This window comes from Atractosteus spatula, chromosome 13 (assembly GCF_055471065.1).
Source record: "Atractosteus spatula isolate fAtrSpa1 chromosome 13, fAtrSpa1.hap1, whole genome shotgun sequence".
Classification (NCBI taxonomy): domain Eukaryota; kingdom Metazoa; phylum Chordata; class Actinopteri; order Semionotiformes; family Lepisosteidae; genus Atractosteus; species Atractosteus spatula.
The window spans coordinates 17,932,426-17,951,595 of record NC_142718.1 but is presented as its reverse complement, the minus strand read 5'-3'; the positions used below and the strand labels follow the sequence as shown (position 1 = coordinate 17,951,595).

Genomic DNA, 19,170 nt, shown 5'->3' with positions numbered 1-19,170 from the left:
TGAAGAAGGCACCTTATCTAGATGGAAAGGCGTGAGTTCAGGAACATTAGAAGTATGGGATCTGATTTCTATTTCTGATTAAGCCACTATTACAGTGGATAATGTATTAATGGTAGGACAGGTATTATTATTTTAATCTCCTACATTTGTACATGAATGTGTATATAATTCAATAAGTCTTTCATATTTTACTTTTAAGGTAAAGAACAGTTAATCACAAATGATCAACTGTTTGATATCAATATTAAGTAAACACACTAAGGAAAAGTCTATATAATGATTTAGAAGCTAGAACAAAAACTAGAAAGCTAGTATTTAACATCAGTGTGTCCAGCCACAATGGTAGTTTTTCCCTCATTTGTATATTTACCTGTAATTATATTAGTGATAATATAAGCAATTAGCAGTCCTTCAATAATATTACACATTCCATGATCTCATGTTTTAGTGGACATTTCCTGCCACAGTATTTCATACTTCATTCTGTGGCTATAGCCACATCTCAGGTCAAGAAGAGTTAAACAGATCTCTCAATATCCACAATAATACATAACAGCTTTCCCAGCTGTGCAATTTGCAGAACTTATCTGAGGCTAATCTATATCATTTCTCATGTCATGAGTGCGCTGGGTAACTGGGCAGAGAGGCAGCTGGGTGCTCTGTCCCCCTTTCCATCTTTGTTATAGAATGGTCCAGCCAGGGCTGCGCTGAGCTCTGATTACAGAATCAATCACAGGCACTTGCACCCGTCAGCCTGCACAATCCTAATGGACTTGTGTGTAAAGGTCCAAGCGAATAACCAGCTGAGCCTAAAGATCCAGTCATAACACAAACAGAGCAACAGCTCAAAAGCAGAGAAACTCACTTCTGAAAACACAGAGGTACAAAAGCATGTGTGTTGGTAAGGAGGAACTGCAGAAGTAAAGTGTTACCTTTTTTAAAATAAAGCAGCAATGTAAGTGGAAATAATAAAGAACGATGATTGAGATTTATGGATAGGGGTTTAATAATGACATAAATATAGGGCTTTCAAGAACAATGTAAACCAAACTGTAGGAACTAAGTTTAGCCTGGAAACCAAACAGTTAAAATGGAACATGTAGCTAATCAAGAGTCTTGTGACCCTATGAACTGGCATATGTAATAGAGGGATTCAGGTTTAACAGGACTGGTCAGTGTAAATACAGATGTGCCCAGCTGACTAGCATTCAAAGCTCGTTTCATCTAATGATTGAGTTCAGATAGGTGTAATAGGTGACTAGCCTTGGTAAAGACTGTTTTGAAACACTTGGTTTTGATTTCCCCAGCTCAGTAACAATTGCAGTTGTGTGAGTTAGTGCTGAATAAGCAGGATTTCTTTAAGGATGTTAAATTAAAAACCCAAACTGCTCTCAATTCTTCCGTTCATTTATGCCACTGAACATAAATGACTCACTCAACACTGACGATTCGTTATATTGAAAATGAAGCTTTATAAGCACGTATACTCTGCATTGCACTAAATCCACACACACTTGTACTGTTTATGACATCATGAAATTATTTTCAGGCGGCTGCTTATTCATGTATTTGAGTAATTTTATTTTTGACTACATGGAAGCAAAGGCCAGATAAATTCTTATTCAGCTGCCAGTAAGAAAACTATCACAAGACAATGATTCACTAAAAAAACCCAATACCAGAACAATGGGTCAATGTTGTGAAAGAGACTTATATAATGGAAAAGATCACCCTTTCTCTTAGGTTACAAGCGGAAAGGTTTAGAAAATACTGGCAAGCCTGGATTGGGTTAGTGGCTCCATTGAGACTTGATTTTCTTCTGTGAATGAGAATGAAGCAGTCTTTTGTCTAAATTGTTGGTTTTTTGTTGCGTTTTTGCTGATTATATTGCTAGATGTAACCTCCTATCTATGACAGAATAATGTAAATAGTTAATTATATAATCATAAAAAGAAAGATGCAAGCAGTAAATTATTTAACTTTGCATATGTTGTATTTGTAAATCCTTTCATCGTTAAATAAAAAGTTAAAAAATAATTTCCATATTTATAAAACAATACAAGACAATGATGTAAGAATGCAATGATTGTAAATCCCGAAATATTCTATACGCTTATGAAGTTCCAGTACAAAGGTTGTACTGTATTTAATAATGATGATTCACATTGGTGAAAGGTTTTAACTGTAAGAAAATTACTAAATAATTTACCAACAACGGTAGCATTAAGAGAAAGCAATGATAATCGATTAGCCATATCACCCTGCAACTCACAACTGACGACCCACTGAAGCTAAGCAGGTATGAGCCTGGTCAGTACCTGGATGGTGACCTCCTGGGAAAAACTAAGGTAGCTGCTGGAAGAGGTGTTAGAGGGGCCAGTGGGTGACGGGGACACTATGCTGTAAAAATGCGCCATCCTTTGAATGAGACGTAAAAACCACGTTCCTGACTTTCTATGGTTATTTAAAAACCCAGGGTGTTTCTTGAAAAGAGTAGGGGTGTTACTGCGGTGTTCCTGGTTAAATTTCCCATTGACAAGCATGACCTCCTAATAATCCCCAACTATGAACTGGCTTTGTCACTCTGCTCTCCTCTCCACTTATAGCTGATGTGTGGTGACCGTTCTGGTGCACTATGGCTGTCGTCGCATAATCCAGGTGGATAATGCACACTGGTGGTGGTGGAGGGGAGTCCCCGTTACCTGTAAAGCACTTTGAGTGGAATATCCAGAAAAGTGCTATATGAGTTTAAGCAATTATTATTAATCATTCAAGGTACAGGTCCAAAACAACACCTTGATCCAAAACACTGAGTAAAGGTGAGAACAGAAATGTGGTGTATACGAGCAGGGGGCTAACCAGAGAACACTGACCTGCTGGATGTCTAGGCTGGTGATGTCCATGTGGACCAGGCAGTTTTCCACACTGTCCATCATTCCATTGTCCTGGAAGTGAGAGAGCAGGTCCTTCATGACATGGACGGTGAGGCCATTCAGTCGGTCGCTGAGGATGTATGGTTCTAGACACTCCAGGAACACTCCCCGGGCAACCGAGTTCTCTACCAGCTTGGGGTAGATTTGGTCAAAGAGTAGGTCCCTATGCAGGAAACAATGCAGTTAATCCTTTTAGCAAATATCTAAGGTGTCACAGGAGAAGAAGCACATACAGTAACACTACACTAATGGAAGTCATTCTATACACCACACAAACCTTTCCATACTTAACATAAGGAACTGTTATATAAATAAATTATATAGTAAATGACAAACTATATAAATAAGGTAAAGAGTAAAGAACAAAGAAATAAGCTGGAAGGTACAGTTGTGTGCAAATGTTTAGGTACCCCTAGTTAAACTTAATATTTCAGTGGTTGGCACAACCTCTGCATGGCACAAACTTAAAACTGACATCTTTCTGCAAATATTAATGCATGATTAGTATCTATAGTTTTGTAGATATTTAAGATCATAAAAGGTGAATAGGGCACGTGAAAAAGTTTGGGCACCCTGTCAATACTAAAAACACTTCTCGCAAAAAGCCTGCTAAGTATCTTTCTATTCTTGCTTTAGGAATTTTTTCCCACTCTTCCTTGCAGAACTCTTCTCAGAGGTCTTCTTGCATGCACTGTATGTTTCAGATTTTTAAAAAGATTGTGAAGGCAACTCCAAAACCTTACGTTTTGTACTTCATGGTTGATTTTGATCAGGTATTTTGATTTTGATGGTATTTTATGGATCAATGTCACGCTGAAACGTACAACCTCTTTACAGCTCCAACTTCTTCTCTGACTCTGGAACATTAACTTCAAGATTTGTTGATATTTAGTTGAATCCATTCTCCATTCACCCACACAATATTTCCTGTATCACTGGCTGCCACACAACCCCAAAACATAATAGATCTCCCCCCATGCTTAATGACTTTTCTTCAAACACTTCACCCATTTTTTCTCTAAATGTATCTTCTACAGTTGTGGCAAAAAAAGTAAAATTTTCATTTAATCAGTACACAGAACTTTGTTGATCAAGGTTTTGTTGTGCATGCTTTAAGTTTTCAGGTGTTTTGTGATAGTCATTGAAAGGTTTTTCTTCTGACAACTCTCCCATGCAGATAGTCTTTTTGCAAGCCACACTATACTGTGGACCTGTGGATAACCGCTCCAGTGTCAGCTAAACTTTTCTTCAGGTTCTTTGCAGTGATCTGGGGATTCTGACTTGCAGATCTGACCAGTTTTCAAAAGTTCTATTAGATTGTTCTTGCCTTGATTTTAACAGTTCCCTGTAACTTCCATTTTTCAATGATGTTTCGAACAATTGAAATTTAAAGCTGGAAGCATTTTAGAGACCTTTGTATACCCCCCACCTGCTTTGTAAGACTGAATTATTTTAAAGTCCTCAGACAGCTGCTTAGAGGACCTCATTGTTGTTGAAAGTAGGCAGAACAACAATCACAACCTGATCAGGTCTGGTCAGAGTACATGTTCAACCCTGGAATTGCCTTCACCTGACTTAATTTAAGGCCTAATAAGTAAATCAAGTTTTGGAGCCTTTGAAAATTTTAAAAAAACTGTAATGAATCACATGGAAGGGTTCCCAAACTTTACAAATGGTAATTAATTGTAATTTTACATAATAATTTGCAGAAAGATGTTAGGTGTAACTTTGTACCATGTAGAGGTTGTGTCACTCAGTTAGAGATTTGATTAAACAATTTAACCAGGGATGCCTAAACATTTCCACACAACTATAAATAGTATCAAGCATGTGTGAGACAGCTCAGATCAAAGAGAAGTCATCTAGACACCAAATAACGTCCTGTTCAGTTTTCAGTAATTTAACAATGGTTTATTACCTAAGCAAACACACCTATCTCATTGTTTTACATTTTACATTTCACCTACGTTGTTCTCTAATAATCAGTTGAAAATATCAGTGGCTCCTAACCTTGGTCTTGGAGGAACATTGTTGGACTTCATTCCAGCATAGCTCAAAATCTAGTGCTAAATGATAACTTTATTGATCTCCTTGCTTGTTTAGATTTTTATTCTCATAATTTCTTCAGTTAGTCCTGACTGTCAAAAATACCCTACCTCAATGGTACTATTTTGATCAACTTTAGCATACAGAACATTACACAACCTCTCATCAACTCAAATGACATTATTTCTGATTGAACAGCTCTTACTAGTTGATCAATTGTTGATTAACTGAAATAGGTGGAAATGACAATGTACAAGTCTCCTATGATTATTTTTTTTCTTCTGCACTGGTCCAATTGGCTACACCTGAATACACATGAATTAGGGCAGTTCTCAGAAACTCAGAAATTGGTATTAATTACGAATCACATTTGACCTTTTAACAGGCAAAAGCAAAATTGACAGATGTGTCCTAAATAGAAATTAAAATTAATTTGCCCCTGATTCACAGAAAATGGCTGGAAAAAAAGATACAGTATTCTTCCACGACCAGAGGAGCCACTGGAATCTACTGTATATTAACTGAAATGTTGTGAGCAAACTGTCAAATGTCCTTCAAGTGGTACTATGCTTGCAATACACTAAAAAATATTAAAATGAGCAACCTTACTCAAAACAAAGCTGAAGTATCCAGCTATCCCCACCACTTCTGATTTCCTGTAATAAATGTCACCCTCTTCTATGAGCACCTGTCGGGCCAAGCTCCCAGACACTTCGTCTGCCCCATGATATGTTGGATATTTCAGTTTAGTATACCATTCTGCTTTTATTAAGAAATTTTGAATGGAGTTGTAACTAGAATATAATTTACCTTGGTACTGTTCTGTCAAAACTGTACTGTCAGTTTGGAGATTCCCAGTACCTGTCAGCTAAGTGATATGACCTACTGTCTAATCTGGGCCAATGATAATAATCTGCTTTGTCAGTAAGGTCCTTTTCTAGTTCAGCTCTTTTCCCACTTTAACACATCTGCTCAATTTTTTTTAGGCAATACAAATACAATTGGGTTAAAAAGCATCAGACTTCACTCTTGGTGAAGAAATCTAGGAAGAACACAACTGGACACACAGATAAATATAAAGAGTTTCCAATAGTCCTTTTCTTCTACAAAATAATAATGATTTCCATTATTTAAAATGAATATATTTGGTATCATTGCAATCTACAAAGCTACTTCTGAGATGGGCAGTGATAAATATTTTAAAGATTGTTCTTGTATTACCAGATCTTTTTTATTGTAGTAAGAATTTTAAGTAACAATTTTCAATTAAACTTTAAGCTACCAGAGAAGAAGAAATGAATACAGACCAAAGCTCTAAAACTCAGGCATCGATTTATCTTTGAACATTAAGATAAATTTAAGAGACATTATACTTGACTGTCTTCAATAAAGCTGAATAAAAATGAACAAAAAGTCCTTTTATTTTGATTCTTCTGACACGCACGTTTTAACAGAGTCCATTAAACTCTGTGCAGAGCAACCTTTCTTATTGATCTGAAGAGTGGAGACCACAGATGAAAGGATGATGAAAGCTGCCTGCTCTGGGAAGCAAATTAGCCTTTGGAGTCAATACTGACCATAAAATGACTTTGTTTTCATGTTTGATTCACCCATTTAGAGCTAAGAGTGCAACACTAAATATAAAAGCAAAATAAGTGACTTAAGCCTGACATAACAGAAGTTGAAACACAAAACACAAGCAGCTGACATTATAGACAATGGTACTAAGTTGTAGTATTAAGCTGGCTGCTGTAAAGTTATCAATTGTAAGTGCTGATAAAAGCAGATACTTGACTAGATAAAATTTAGGAGAGGATCCCAGGGGGTCCAGAGGCAGGACATGGGGGCAATATACTGCAGTGCAATTCACTGTTTTTTATTTTACACAAACAAACAGATGGTCATCAAACCCACAAAATACCAGACAATTCAATTTTACATCTATGAAGTAAACATGCAATAATAAATAAAACAAAATTCAGATTTCAGCAAATTAATTCAATGTAAAACTGTGTTGTCCCACAATGTCATAACCAATAAGGCATCTGCCTCCTGAGTTAGAAGGCATGAACAAAGATGAAGACTAGAGAGCTGTTTATGACAGAAAAGCAAGTAATTGTAAAGATAAGAACAAAGAAAATTCCAATTGAAACCATTGCAGAGAGATGGGCCATCAGAAAGTCAACAATATGAAATGTCTAGTTGAAAAAAGTTAAAAAAAAGTACAGTGAAATAAGAGAGTAGGAATGAGCACTAACAGGCGAGAAGTAGGTTTTGTTTAGATAACAGTTCCAAAGGCTTAAAAATGTAACCTCATCAAAATGCGAAATTGGGATACCTGAAAGGAATTCAGACAGAGTGATGTCATTTTGTTAATACTAGTCACCAATACTTGATATCTGATGCTGCCAAACTCAGTTTAAAAAATATAGGAGATCAGACAGATTCTTAGATGCAGACAACACATGATGACATGTTTGGATCGTTTGGATCTAACTGTTGATAAAGGGAAAAAAGCATACAATGTCCTTATTAGTTTCTATTTGGGCTATAGACCCTCCAATTTGTTCTGAATCCCAAGTTTGTGAGTAATAATATTCAGAACTGTCAGTCCAACACCTAAAAATTGAAACCACTTTTTTACTGAATTTACATAATTCCCAAGAGTCCTGGGGGAAAAATATACTTCTGGCAAAAAATATTAAAATTACATGTCTGTAAATTCATATCCATGTTAGTTTTAATAGAAATTGGACACAGTGTTTAATGGACACCATGTTTTACCTTAAAAGTCAATTAATCAGAATGTAAAAATATTGTTTTCTAATGACATAAACGGATGTCCTTTTCACGTTAAGACAAAATGCATGAAATGTCAATGTGGTTTGGAAAATGAGGGCAAGGACAGGCAGAACTGATTGTTCTGCCTCGCCAAATAAAAAATAATAAATTTACAGCAGGCATTTTGCTTTCACTTAAGTAAATGCATTTCTACAGCATTGCATTTTTCTGCTATTGCACCACAGCATTAATGTTGTAGGATTCTAATCCCAATATGCAGATTTGTTTAAAATAACCTAAATGCTCCCCTCATCCCCTACATTTCAGTAGAAAAAATGTTGTTACTCTGACAAGTCTTTCTATTAGACACTTTTATCAGCCTGTGTTTTAAATAAAGCTGATGTCAGCTCCTCTAGACAGTTAATTTCACACTGCCAGATCCAATCACCTTTCTCTGGATGCTACACAGCTATCAACCAGCACACAGTTACACTGATGTGCTCCAGACCAGCAAATCCAGGACCTTTCACGCACATAGATAATTGCCTCAGGACAGAAATAAGGGCCTTCTGAACATTTCTGTGTCACATTTTCTGTGGAGAAAAAGTGGAGACACTATCCCTTAGAAAGTCAATTTAGAAATTAAAAATGCAAGGAAGAGCACAAAGCTCAACTACATTCTCCACATCTTGAAATACTGAACATATGTTAAAAACCTGTAGAACACAATAAAAATGTTTCTCACAACTGCCTAAAATGTCTGTTTCCCAAAGGTATAGGTAATTGTCACAAGTAAGTTTCCATTAGATTTTTTTAAAATCTAAAAATGTAGGAAAAAAGTAAAACACTGTAACAATTTGAGAGTTGCACTTTAAATGATAAATGTATAAATGACAAGAGAACAAAAACAGGTGAAAGCAAAAGATCTATTAGGAAAAAACTGTACTGCAACTTGAAAAGCTGGAGTGAATATACTATGCAACTCAGACATTTTCTCTGAGTGAACTTTTCACATTTGTAAGCTTAGACAAAGGGAGCCCTTTTGGTCTCCAAATGTTAATGGTTTTAAAGTACATAAGTTCAACACAGGGTAATGAAAGAATGCAAAGTTATGTGTTGAACACTTTCCTCACGACCTTCAAATAATGGAATGGCCTGCATTATTTAATCAATTGTGTCAGAATGAACAGTGTATTAAAAACATTGGTTCTAAATCAAAACTTCGCATTCAGTAAATCAAGCCAGTAAGAATCAATAATAAACTGGAACAAATATAATAATCTTTTATTGGATTTCAACTATAAAAATCCCTTGCATTTATATAGTATTTTCTATCCCAAAAGATCTTTAAGCACCATGAATATTTTAAGTGATCCACTTTACACAACACTAATAGTGCATCCCCCATCTTAGTGACATGCAACAGCCATTAGGCACCAGCAGAGCCATTAAACAGAAGATCAGGAAGAGAAGAGAGAAACTGCTTTACTAAGTTAACTAAGGTAAAAGAATGCTGACTGTGCAAGTCTATAGAATTTAGCAAGGACTTTGAGGTTAAAAACCCCAGTGCCATTAACAACCCCAATGCCCTTACAGTGCCACTGGATTTTAAATCTAATCAGAACCTTTTTTGAGTTTCAGTTTGTCCCACTAAAAAGATGGCACCTTATATACTGTAGTAGTCATGCTAACATCATTCCACGCTGATTTGGATTTTTTTTATCCAGAGGGAAGAGTGCCATCTATTGGTCCACTATTTGTGATATATTAATGGATGACAGTATTCTTTGGCATCACTAAAACTACAATTTACATATTTATTGTTAATTAGGAAATAAAATCTAAAACTGCAACACATAAAGACCTACTAAATAGAACATTAAAATGTTTTCAAATGATCCAAATTGATTTTTTTAACTGCTAACATTTTTATGTGATTCCAAATTAATATTCCCTATCATGTGGTATTAAATCAGTATTACACCTTTTTTATATCAATAACAGCAAGTGTTCTTGTTATGTATTCTTAGAAAATGATAAAACATTCTAGCTTTTTATGAAGTATCTAAACTTTATATAGGTAAAACAAACACATCAAAACATTTCCCAAATAACCACCGTAAGTTACCGAGTTAAAGACTTTGATGCATAAAATGTTTATGAAGACAGTTGAATACAGTGTGTACTTTGTTTTTATATACCACTACCATGTAGTCTAACTTGTACATTAGGTATATATTACATATGAGACCGTATGGCTTTTAAGCCAGTACAGTACAGTATATGTGAAATACATTTGTCATAATCAAATTGTTTCCTTATTACTTGTTTCTGAAATTTGCATTATAATTAGGTATATATTATGTTATACTTCTGTTTTTATTTTCAGCTACCAAAATTTCCCTTTAGTTGTAAAATTCCATATTAATAATCCATATTAAGTGGATTTAAGTGATGTAAACATAACGGTAGAGAACAGATTAAATGAAGCAATCGTTCCACTAACATCTAATGCACCACAAGTGCCACCTATTGATCATCTTTGGCCAGTGAATTGCATACCGCAACACAACGCACAACTTTTGCCATATTAGGAAGAAACACTGGCGTGTGTCACTGCAGGTCTACATTGTAATCTAGTGCTGTCCTCCAGTTAAATCTGAATAGACATGCTTGAAATCAAGGATTTGACAGAACAGTAAAAGTGAAAAGTAAACATAAGGCCACATGAACCATCTATCCATCTTCTAACTACTTTATTCAATTATGAGTCGCAGGAGAACTGGATCAAAAGGGCACAGGCACATAATCTCTACGCAGGCAGCACCCCAGGTCCAGATTTGACCTCTGGGCCAAAGCACTGAGAATCAGCAATGCTAACCACTGCACCATCATGCTGCCTACACATGAATTAGGAGAATAAAATTAGAACGAGGTCTACATTCAGTTGGTTGTGTGTGCTGTACAAGAGTGCAAGAAAAGTTATCACCTACTTAAAATAATGAGAAAAGAAATACAGGAGGAAGAAGCTACTTAATGAGAAATGACTTTCAGAACTGAGCAGCAGCATTAAGTGTTTAAGATTATACGGGGAGTTGAAGAGAACATTGTAAAAGTTAATTTTTTTAATGCTGCCTGCAATATTTTATTATGTACCTACAACTGCAGGAGTTAGTATGATGTGTACTTCAACCATCATACATGGCAAAGAGCAGTGAAGAACAGAGTGACTCGTGAATGTAGAGTGAATTGGCATGATTCTGTCATTGCATTAAAGGGAATGCCCCCCATCTCCCTTTAACTGGTTCCACATGGGTCTGGCCACTCAAAATCCACATACAAAATTCCAGTTTTCATCAGTATTCACGTCCAGCATGGGGGGGGGTTACTCCAGATAAAAAGATATCAAGCCATTTATATCATACAGGAGCACATCAGTGGACCAAAATGCTTTGATCCCAGAAATATGTACAAGAAGTAAAAGCATTTGTTTTATTTTTCATCAACAGAAAGCCATGGGTAAACTGAATGAGACAGAGCAGGTGCCTGAGGAACAGGAAATCCATGATGACTAAAATATCATTGTTTATGATTCAATCACTAAACAGCTTTCCGAACTGAATTTAAGGTGTATTTCAGAGATACCCTGTACCCTCTCATATTAAAATGATTAACCTCCAACATAATGTATCGTATGTTTTTCTAAAAATGCTTCCGTGCCATTGTAGAAGATATGCTACTGCATTTTGTTTGCTTTGTATTTTGTCACAAACATGTCATTCTGTGTCTGACAGGTTCCATATTAACTAAAACTGGTTACTTGTTTAAAGATTATATTATTAACTACAGAATATTAGCTACATTCTCACTGGTTTCTTCATCTGTAAGATACTGTTAGAGTTTTAGGTGACTGAGAAGTGTCTCTTAGATTTTAGATAACATTTGGAAGAGTAAACACTTCTAGCTTCAAAGCAGAGAGGATTTTTGCTCAGGTCTGGGGGGTCCCTTCAGCAAAAACAATTGTAATGCAATTGGTATTACCTTGGCATACCTAGGTGTGTTGTGGGTAATGATTGTCAATGAGCAGTACAGAAACACACAATATAAGATCACATTAAGAGCACATTAAGAGAGGGGAAACAAGAAGCAGAGAAGAACATTAATAGAGAAAAGAAGAAGAAGAACAAGAAAGAGCAGTAGAGCTGGGACTTGAAGCTTAGGTGAGAGCCCCTACTTCATGATCGTCCAAACAAAACCCAATTGGAGCTAAGCATTTGAACCTTGCTATATAGAGCATGCTATTCTTTGTTTTTAGGAAATTTGGGCTTCCTGGGTAAAAGAAACCCCAGTTAGAAACGCGTTTCCTGCTTAGGATGCGTTTTTACGGACAGAGATACAGTATAGGCTCCCATTTATTTTGTGGCATCTGGGGTGAGATTTAACTGCAGGTTGTATAACATTTATTTAAAAGGCAGCTTATCTTGTATTTGACCTCTGTAGACATTAAGAGTTTCATACTTTCATACTTTGTAGACATTTTCTGGATGATTAGAATTTTAGGCCACTGAAACGCCTTGTTGTTTCACCAAAAGCCATGTCACCCAGCAATTCACAACTGGCAACCCACTGAAGCCAAGCAGGTGTGAGCCTGGTCAGTAACTGGATGGGAGACCTCCTGGGAAAAACAGGCTGCTGCTGGAAGAGGTGTTAGTAGGGCCAGCAGGGGACGCTCGCCCGGCAGTCTATGTGGGTCCTAATGCCCCAGTATAGTGACAGGGACACTATACTATAAAAAGGCACTGTCCATACCAGGGCGTTTCTTGAAAACAGTAGGGATGTAACCCCGATTGGCCTTTACCAATCATGGCTTCCTAATAATCCCATTCTATAAATTGGTTCTCCTCCCCACTGATAGCTGGTGCGTGGTGAGCGTTCTGGTATGCTGTGGGTGCCATCGCATCATCCAGAAGGGTGCTGCACATTACCTGTAAAGTGCTTTTTAGTTGAGTGTCCAGAAAAGAACTATATAAGTGTAAGGAATTAGTAAGGAATTATTATTATTTATTATTGTTTGCAAATACTGTACATAGAGTAACCTGTGTGTTGTATGCGTTGTATGTAGTGTAGTTTGTGTCTTGTCAGTGTAATAAATAAAGTGTGCCTGGAATATTACTTTTCTCATCAAAGCTGTGCCAGAGAATAAAGAATTATACCAACCGCTCTGGTATATTCTGGAGAAATCTCTTACAAGTTGGGGGTTATGAAAAATTATTTTACTTATTGACAAAACTGCTTAGTCAAATCCTGATTTTCTCCATTTTCGTAACCCTCCCATTAGTAACAATATTCTTTTGTTCTTTTCTACGTGGCCGTTTCAACATGGACTGTTATTTGTCATTCTCTCTGTTCCAAAAAAAGACATCTGCTGCAAACAGATGCACTTGGACTTTTACTAATGAGCATCACAGCATTGAGCAACACCGATTTGCCTCCCAGGCATACCATCTTGAAATAAGCCGTGAAAAGTCATTTCTGACAGATTGAAACTGAACATAAAAATGTATATACTTATATTTTACCAAATTAAAATGAGCAGCATTTTAAAATTAATCTATCAGCTACGAGCAAAAACAAAGGTCTACACAGAGGTCTGATGTATGTCAAAAACTCTAGGCTATACTTAGAAAATGATTTTTAGCCAATGATATTTGATACATACGAGAAATGAGGACACAAACTAATGAGCACTATTTTTAACAATATAGCTCAACTGCACAACAAATCCCAGTGGAAGTTTTGAAGTTCAGTTTCAAATGTTTTGAAGTTAGCAGTCAGATCCACAACTGAAAATTAGAAACAACAAATACTGACCAAAGTCTGTTTTCATATCTATGTGTTTTTGTTCATCAAAATATTCATCATGAATAAATGAAGGTAAAGGATCTAGCACAACCATAAACTATGAAAATCAGTAGGACAGAAGTGCTTCTTATTCCAATGAGTACCTCAGTTGAAAGACTGATTAAGAAAAGTAAGGGGGAGGTGGAGAGGAAAATACAGGAAATGTTATGTTGTTGTTTTTCACTTACGTCCTCTGGAGAAGGAGGCAGTAATCCACCATGACAGGTACCATGTCCTACAGAACAAACAGCAAAATTAACAATGTAAGGCTACACCCAGGAAAGACATTATTCAGAAAACTTTGAATCCTGTAATGAAACTTACTCAAGTAAAGTATTAGAATTTATTTTTAAGGGTTCTTTGAAAGCTTTACAAAAATAGAACCACTTCTACAAGCTTAACAATGATGTGATTCCCACAAAGCTTGATGTTACTATTATTACATTATTTCTTATTTTATTAATTTTAATAATTAATTTATTTTCTTAAGTCAAACAACTCTGGTCATCCACAGTACAGTCTGGTCATGTTTTTACCACTCTGCATTGATCTAGTATACAGTAATTTACTGGCTTTTTCTGAAAGTGATACATATTTGGTTAATTTATAAATTATAGCTAGATTCTACTTAACATCCAAAAGATTTGGAATCCCCAATTCTCACTTCACAATCTTGAGGCTTATTGCCTTTGCTCCTGAAATGTAAGGACACAAATAATAATAATAATAATAATAATAATAATAACATCTTTATTTTATATAGCGCCTTTAAAGGTGGCTTTTTAAAATTCTTTACAAATTCACAAGATATGCACGATGAGAAAACACAGTTAGAGGAGACAGTTGATGGTGGCACTAAATAAAGTAGGAGCTTAGGGGTAAAGAACAGAGCCAGTTAAGTAAAGAAGAAGGTTTTGAGTCTAAATTTGAAGGAGTTTAGAGAAGGTAACTCTCTTATATCCTTGGGGATAGAGTTCCAGAACTTTGGGACATAACAGGAGAAGGCCCTGGAAATGGGCTTGGAGGACAGATAGGCGACCAAAATTACAAGAGTGAAGGTTGCGAGGTGAGGAGTAGGGCGATAGTTTTATTTTTCTTTTGTGAAATGATGTCCAAACATCTGGGAGATTTTCACAAGCAAGACAAGCATGACAATTAACCGTTTTGCCAGCCTCTCTGATTCAGTGACAAGTCCACTTCTACATCTTCTCTGAAAGCGTATCTGTCTGACAGCAATCTACCTGTGCGCAAGGGTATCTGCTCTTGCTTTTGAAGCACCTCCACATCCCTTAACCCCGATGGACAGCTGAAAACTCTACCTGCCAAGTTCAGACAGGAGAGTTGGTACTTGAGCCTTTATATCATTGTGGGCCTGGGTTTTCTATTATGTGTCAACATTTTTTACACCTAAATTACTTGGACAGGTTAAAAGGTTAAAAATGTCTTTTTTATCAGAATAGGTTTCTTATTGTGTAAAGATTGTTACACAATCTTTTGAAGGATTTGAATTTTTATACAATGCACACTGAGTTCTATTTATTAAAGCACCTCAGAAAACAGGCTGATATTTTGTTCTTTTTGATTTAATTAAAAAATAGCATACTCTCTAGTCTCTCATTTTTTAATGGTTTAATTATTGTTTGAACTGGACTGATTAAAAGTAGTGCTAACACTAAACACAGTTTCTCCTGTTTATGTTGTGAACAAAACTATAGAGAGAAAAGGGAAAACTGCAGAAAAGACTAGAATTTGCTTGAGGAGATAATGTTATGACATATGTGCAAGTCACTCTCCATTTAATCTGCTAAAGACTTAAATATCTAAAAATTCAAATCACAAGCTAAAATCCACTGGCTTGTCACTGATTCAATTATATGATATTCACTAAGCCACTGTCTCCATCTCTGTAACCTCAAAATAACTTATGGCATTTGATTAAATATTTCCTGGTACAAAATAATTATAAATTAGAAAAATCTGCATCACTAACTAATGCAGTACATTAGTATATCAGATTATTGACACTTTGACCTGAAGAATTTTGTTTCCTCCTTTTTCTATCACCTGCATGACAAAGATAAATGTGGATACCTGAAAATGCTGCTCCATTACTTGAATCTTCCCCTGATCTGGGCACTTCTTCAGGGAACGATCTGCATACAGAAGAAGGATCTCGACCATCTAGAGGAAATTAAGACATTAAAATTAAAACTGTCAGTCTTCATCTAATAGTCCTAATTGAAATGCACTTGACACAACACACTTTTTTCAATTAAACAAACCTTGTCGGCTACCACCCCTTTCTTCTTGCTTGGATCCCCATATAATCCTGAAAATAAAGCGAAAAAAGTGAACAAATTAAGTTTTCCAGCTCTTATGAGTGTAATGCTTATGTATACATTAATTAATCTAATTAGTGATTGCCTACTTTTTAAGCTAAGCAAAACCCTTCTGTTGAATGGTGACTTCAATACTAACAGACCTCTCTGGATTTGTGGGAGTTGTGGTACGACTCCTCAACAATGATCTGTGCTGGCACTGCTTTCCAGGAGCATGAGAGGTTTGCACCCATGCCCCATAACTTTAGACTGGCTACACAGCAGCCTTGGCTTCTCTAGGCTTTCTCTAGCAGATACCACTCTTGCCTTGTAAATTCAAACCCTGCAAGTGGATGACAGGGGTTTGTTATAAGGTATTTGCTTGTGTTCCTGTGTTTCATATTCCCTCATCCAGACAGTCTGTAGAATGACTTCAGATCAACAAAATCTACAAAATCAGAAATACTTGTCTTTCCTCACAATAGTGGTGCACAAATTGCTTACCACAGGTATTTTTGTTTTGCATGTTTTAGCAAATTAAAAAAAAAATAAACTAGGAATAGCAATGGTGTTTGTGTTTTGTATCCTTTATAGTGAATCATATGCAGTATATTTATGCCACACAAATAAAGCACCTGTTGCCTGCTGGGATAGGTTCTGGCTCCCCCTGTCCCTCAATTGGAAGAAGAAGTTAGAAAAATGGTTGGATGAATAATAGTGTGCTTTTGGGCTAATAAAACACCATTCGTGATTTAACACACATTTGACAATAAAAGTCAGCATTTCCCCTTATTAGGGTGGAGCACTATGATGAGAGCACTATGATGAGTGGTGAGCAGTAGATGGGTTGAACATGTTAACATCTAAGTGGTAGGTGTAGTAATGCAATAAGAATATTTCAATCAGCTTGTGGGACATTTCACAATCAGCACAGTTATGGAGAGGTAATTCTAACTAGAACAGGAAACCCAGGAAACCCAGAGAAGGGGTGTATTTACCCCCATTTATACATTTTAGTCATTTTTATTTTATGTTAGAAAAGTTTCACCTATACAAATACCACAAACTATTCTTAATTATATTATTTCATTTATTATGTCACGCTTAATAGAACAAAGATTGGGAGTCCAACAGCTCTAGTTATATATTATATATAATTAATAATTATATACACCTAAATAAGATAGTCAGGTGTTAGCATAAACTACTAGTAATCAATAATTAATATTACAATTTGCACTGTAATAAACTTTTGCACCTCTTCCACATCTTGTAAAAATATTAATTCTTCAAACATACGTTAAATCTGACTATCAGAAGTCAAATACAAAGTATAAGTAAAATTAAATTTTTAAATTTATAAAATGTTTTACTAACTAAACAATCAACAATTCATAACAACGTAACTGTTTATAAAATGTAAATGTATTACCTAAAGAAGGGTGGCACAGAGGTTAACATGCTTTTTGTATCTTTTTTCATGAATACAACAGTAGGACAGGATGCCTCATTGGCTTTCAAATTTAAATTATGCAAGCAAACCTTTGAACTACAAAGATGACTATCAATCTATCCATCCATTTTTAAGGGTGGCTCAGAGGTTATCATTGCTATCTTGCAGGGCTGGGGCCCTAGATTCAATTCCTGGTGTATGTGTGAAGTTCGCACTTTCTCTCTGGGTTCACATGGGTTTTTCTTCAGGTGATTTGATTTCCTCTCGCAGTTTAAACATACTGGTAGCTTAACTGGCTTCTGACTAGACTGGCCCTGGTGTGAGTGTGTGTGTTTGTGTCTGCCCTTTTATGGACTGGTGTTACGTTCAGGGTGTATCCTGCCTTGGGCCTGTTGCTTGCTGGGATAGGCTCCATTTCCCTTTTACTGGATAAGGAGATTAGAAAGTGGATGGAACTAAAGATACTGTGTAACTATACAGTTACCCATTATGGAAATGGCAGCAGTTAACTCATTGAGGATAAATTTTAAAGTGCTGGCTTAAGGAAGCAGCTTTTCAACCTCTCTGGTACTTCAGGATTTATAGTTAGTTTGTTGTTTAAACAAATTGCCTCTAAATATAAATATCTTGGCTCCGTGGATCAACATTTTTCCAGAATCTTTACATTAATCTCTGTACATTTTAAACTGTTATTACTGTTCACAGAATTCTTGCACTTGACATGGCTTAATTCACCATTTCCTGAACTTCTACACCAAGCAGAGCTAGTGCCATCTCTGATGTGATCTTCTGCAGGTGAAATTTCACTGTTCAAATGAATAAAAAATTAGACTGCTCAACTTTCTATTACTTATTCTATGTAAACACAAAGTAGTTGTTCTCTGAAAATGTTTTTCTTATTCATTTTGGAGACCTTGATCAAAATTATTTTGAGATACCAAAAAACCATTTATTTTCTATTTTTATCTCTACTCCAGAAAAATTACATATTTCCAACATTGCTCTGTTTTCGAGATTCTAACTGTATATTTAGGCTCAGATTTCAACTATGAATCTTACACAAATTACTATTAGTAAATACTGATGTTTTGCTTCCCCTTACCACAAAAATATATAAATGTATTTTAGCTAGGATTCATTTTCTTCTGTCTGTGTCTCTCCTGACCCTCTCACCCGCTGCCAATTGGACACGGAATGGTTAATGGTTAAAGTCAGGAAGCCAGAGGGAAGGGAGGAGGGGTCGTCCTCCGACCTCTGACAAAAATGTCAAATCAGAATGGCTTAAGCAACATACAGAGGCAAGTAGTTCACAGTTTGAGGTAACCTATCTTGTAAATTTTGCATTGTTGCCAATAGGTGAATAGGTGCTTTTGAAATGCAGCCTCAAAGTCATGTGACTGATTTTTCGCCCTGTTTCATTGGTTAAACTCAACGATCCATGTTACCACCATTTTAACTGGGATGTGTAGTTTTTAGTTCGGTTTGAATTTTAAATGTACGTACTGTCTGAGTATTTGGCCAGGACTTTAAATAGACGGAGTGCAAAACTTTTCAGTGCCGTCTTCTCCGCTTTAACGGGACCCTCCTCATGGAAGAATTTTCACCTCGAACATTTGCCCAGCAACTAACATGCAGACACAAACCGAATAACAATATAAAGTGTATTTGCAAGAAAGGCAATTACAAACATTTAAAAAAAACGTACTTGCAAGATAAAGATTACAGTAATACACTGTGT

At 36.0% G+C, this 19,170-nt stretch overlaps 1 protein-coding gene across 2 annotated transcripts in view; it reads right to left on the bottom strand.

Annotated features, from left to right (window-relative positions):
• The window catches only part of vps8 (VPS8 subunit of CORVET complex), a 345,245-nt gene that overhangs the window by 276,875 nt on the left and 49,200 nt on the right, over positions 1–19,170 (bottom strand). For both annotated transcript variants that reach the window (XM_088930095.1, XM_088930096.1), the window contains exons 18-21: positions 15,944–15,990; positions 15,753–15,842; positions 13,850–13,896; positions 2,874–3,096 (exon numbers count right to left, since the gene is read on the bottom strand). In XM_088930095.1, the coding sequence (XP_088786221.1) occupies positions 2,874–3,096; positions 13,850–13,896; positions 15,753–15,842; positions 15,944–15,990 (407 nt within the window). The remainder of the gene's footprint in view (positions 1–2,873; positions 3,097–13,849; positions 13,897–15,752; positions 15,843–15,943; positions 15,991–19,170) is intronic.